The 1,026-nt window shown below is 60.6% G+C and overlaps 1 protein-coding gene across 1 annotated transcript in view; it reads right to left on the bottom strand.

Annotated features, from left to right (window-relative positions):
- TMEM120A (transmembrane protein 120A) overlaps positions 1-331 on the bottom strand; it is a 6,735-nt gene extending 6,404 nt beyond the window's left edge. Inside the window, exon 1 of the mRNA XM_005425454.3 lies at positions 305-331. Within this exon, the coding sequence (XP_005425511.1) occupies positions 305-331 (27 nt within the window). The remainder of the gene's footprint in view (positions 1-304) is intronic.
- Between the last annotated feature and the right edge of the window lie 695 nt (positions 332-1,026).

The following is a 1,026-nucleotide window of genomic DNA, read 5'->3' as shown; positions in this document are numbered from 1 at the left end:
CAGGTCAGAAGGAAACCAGCCTCACCTCGGCCACAGCAGCCTGAGTGCCACCTCCACACGCTGCTCACACCAACCCTTGGACTAGACCTTGGCATGAACAAATTCTAACCTCTGCAGCTCTTATCAACCACTCGATCACCAGATCTTAAAAGTTGTTCCCAAAGCAGAAAGGTGAAACCAAGAGCAGAGGAGAGAACCCTTCTCCCTCTGGTGACAAGCAGCGGCAAGGAGGGAACAGATCCCAGCCAGTCCCGGTTCCACAGCAGTGATTTATGTCCCTGATTTATCCCAGGACATTCCTTGCTTGACCATCGAGCTTTCCTGCTGCCATCTAGAGTCACCTCCCTCTGGCTCTGGGGTTAACCGTGAGCAAGTGGCTTTTGTGACAGGTCCTTTAGCCGTGCCAGCATGGGACACAGCCCGGGTGAGGAGCGACCCGGGGAGGGAGGAGGCGTCCCAAGGGAAGGGCCGGCGCTGAGTGGCTGCACTCAGGGCTCGGAGTGGGCGACCCGGGACATCCACGCAACCCCTATGGAGCAAGAGGAGGTTTCTCAAAGCCTCCCTTGCCCCAGATCTGGGCAACAACATCCGCTTCACGCCGCTCTCGGGGGGGAAGGAGGGGGAAAGGGAACGGCTGCAGCTGCAGCTCAGTGACCTGAGCGGCGGCAGGAGATGCTTGGCCAGCCTTTCCCTGGGGTGACCCTGTGCGAGCTGAACCCTGCCCACTCCTTCTCCGGCAGGCAGGCAGCGCCCTGGGGATTACACAAAGCAGGTGGAAGCACCTCTGACACCGGTCACCTTCGTGGCACGGAGCGGTGACAGCGGACAGCACTGGGGACACGGCTGAAGCCGGGCTGGAGCGTGCCAGCGTTCCGGGAGCGCTGGCCTCCGCTGCCCGGTGTCCCCGCGGGGCTGGCCGGCTCCGGGCCCACTAAAGCGAAGCCTGGAGAACCAGAAATTCCCCTGGAAAACCAGAAATTCCCACTAAAGCGAAGCCTGGAGAACCAGAAATTCCCCTGGAAAACC

The sequence above is a fragment of the Geospiza fortis genome, unplaced genomic scaffold (assembly GCF_000277835.1).
Source record: "Geospiza fortis unplaced genomic scaffold, GeoFor_1.0 scaffold425, whole genome shotgun sequence".
In the NCBI taxonomy this organism is placed as follows: domain Eukaryota; kingdom Metazoa; phylum Chordata; class Aves; order Passeriformes; family Thraupidae; genus Geospiza; species Geospiza fortis.
The sequence above is the reverse complement of the archived record's forward strand: the minus strand, read 5'-3'. Positions and strand labels throughout refer to the sequence as shown.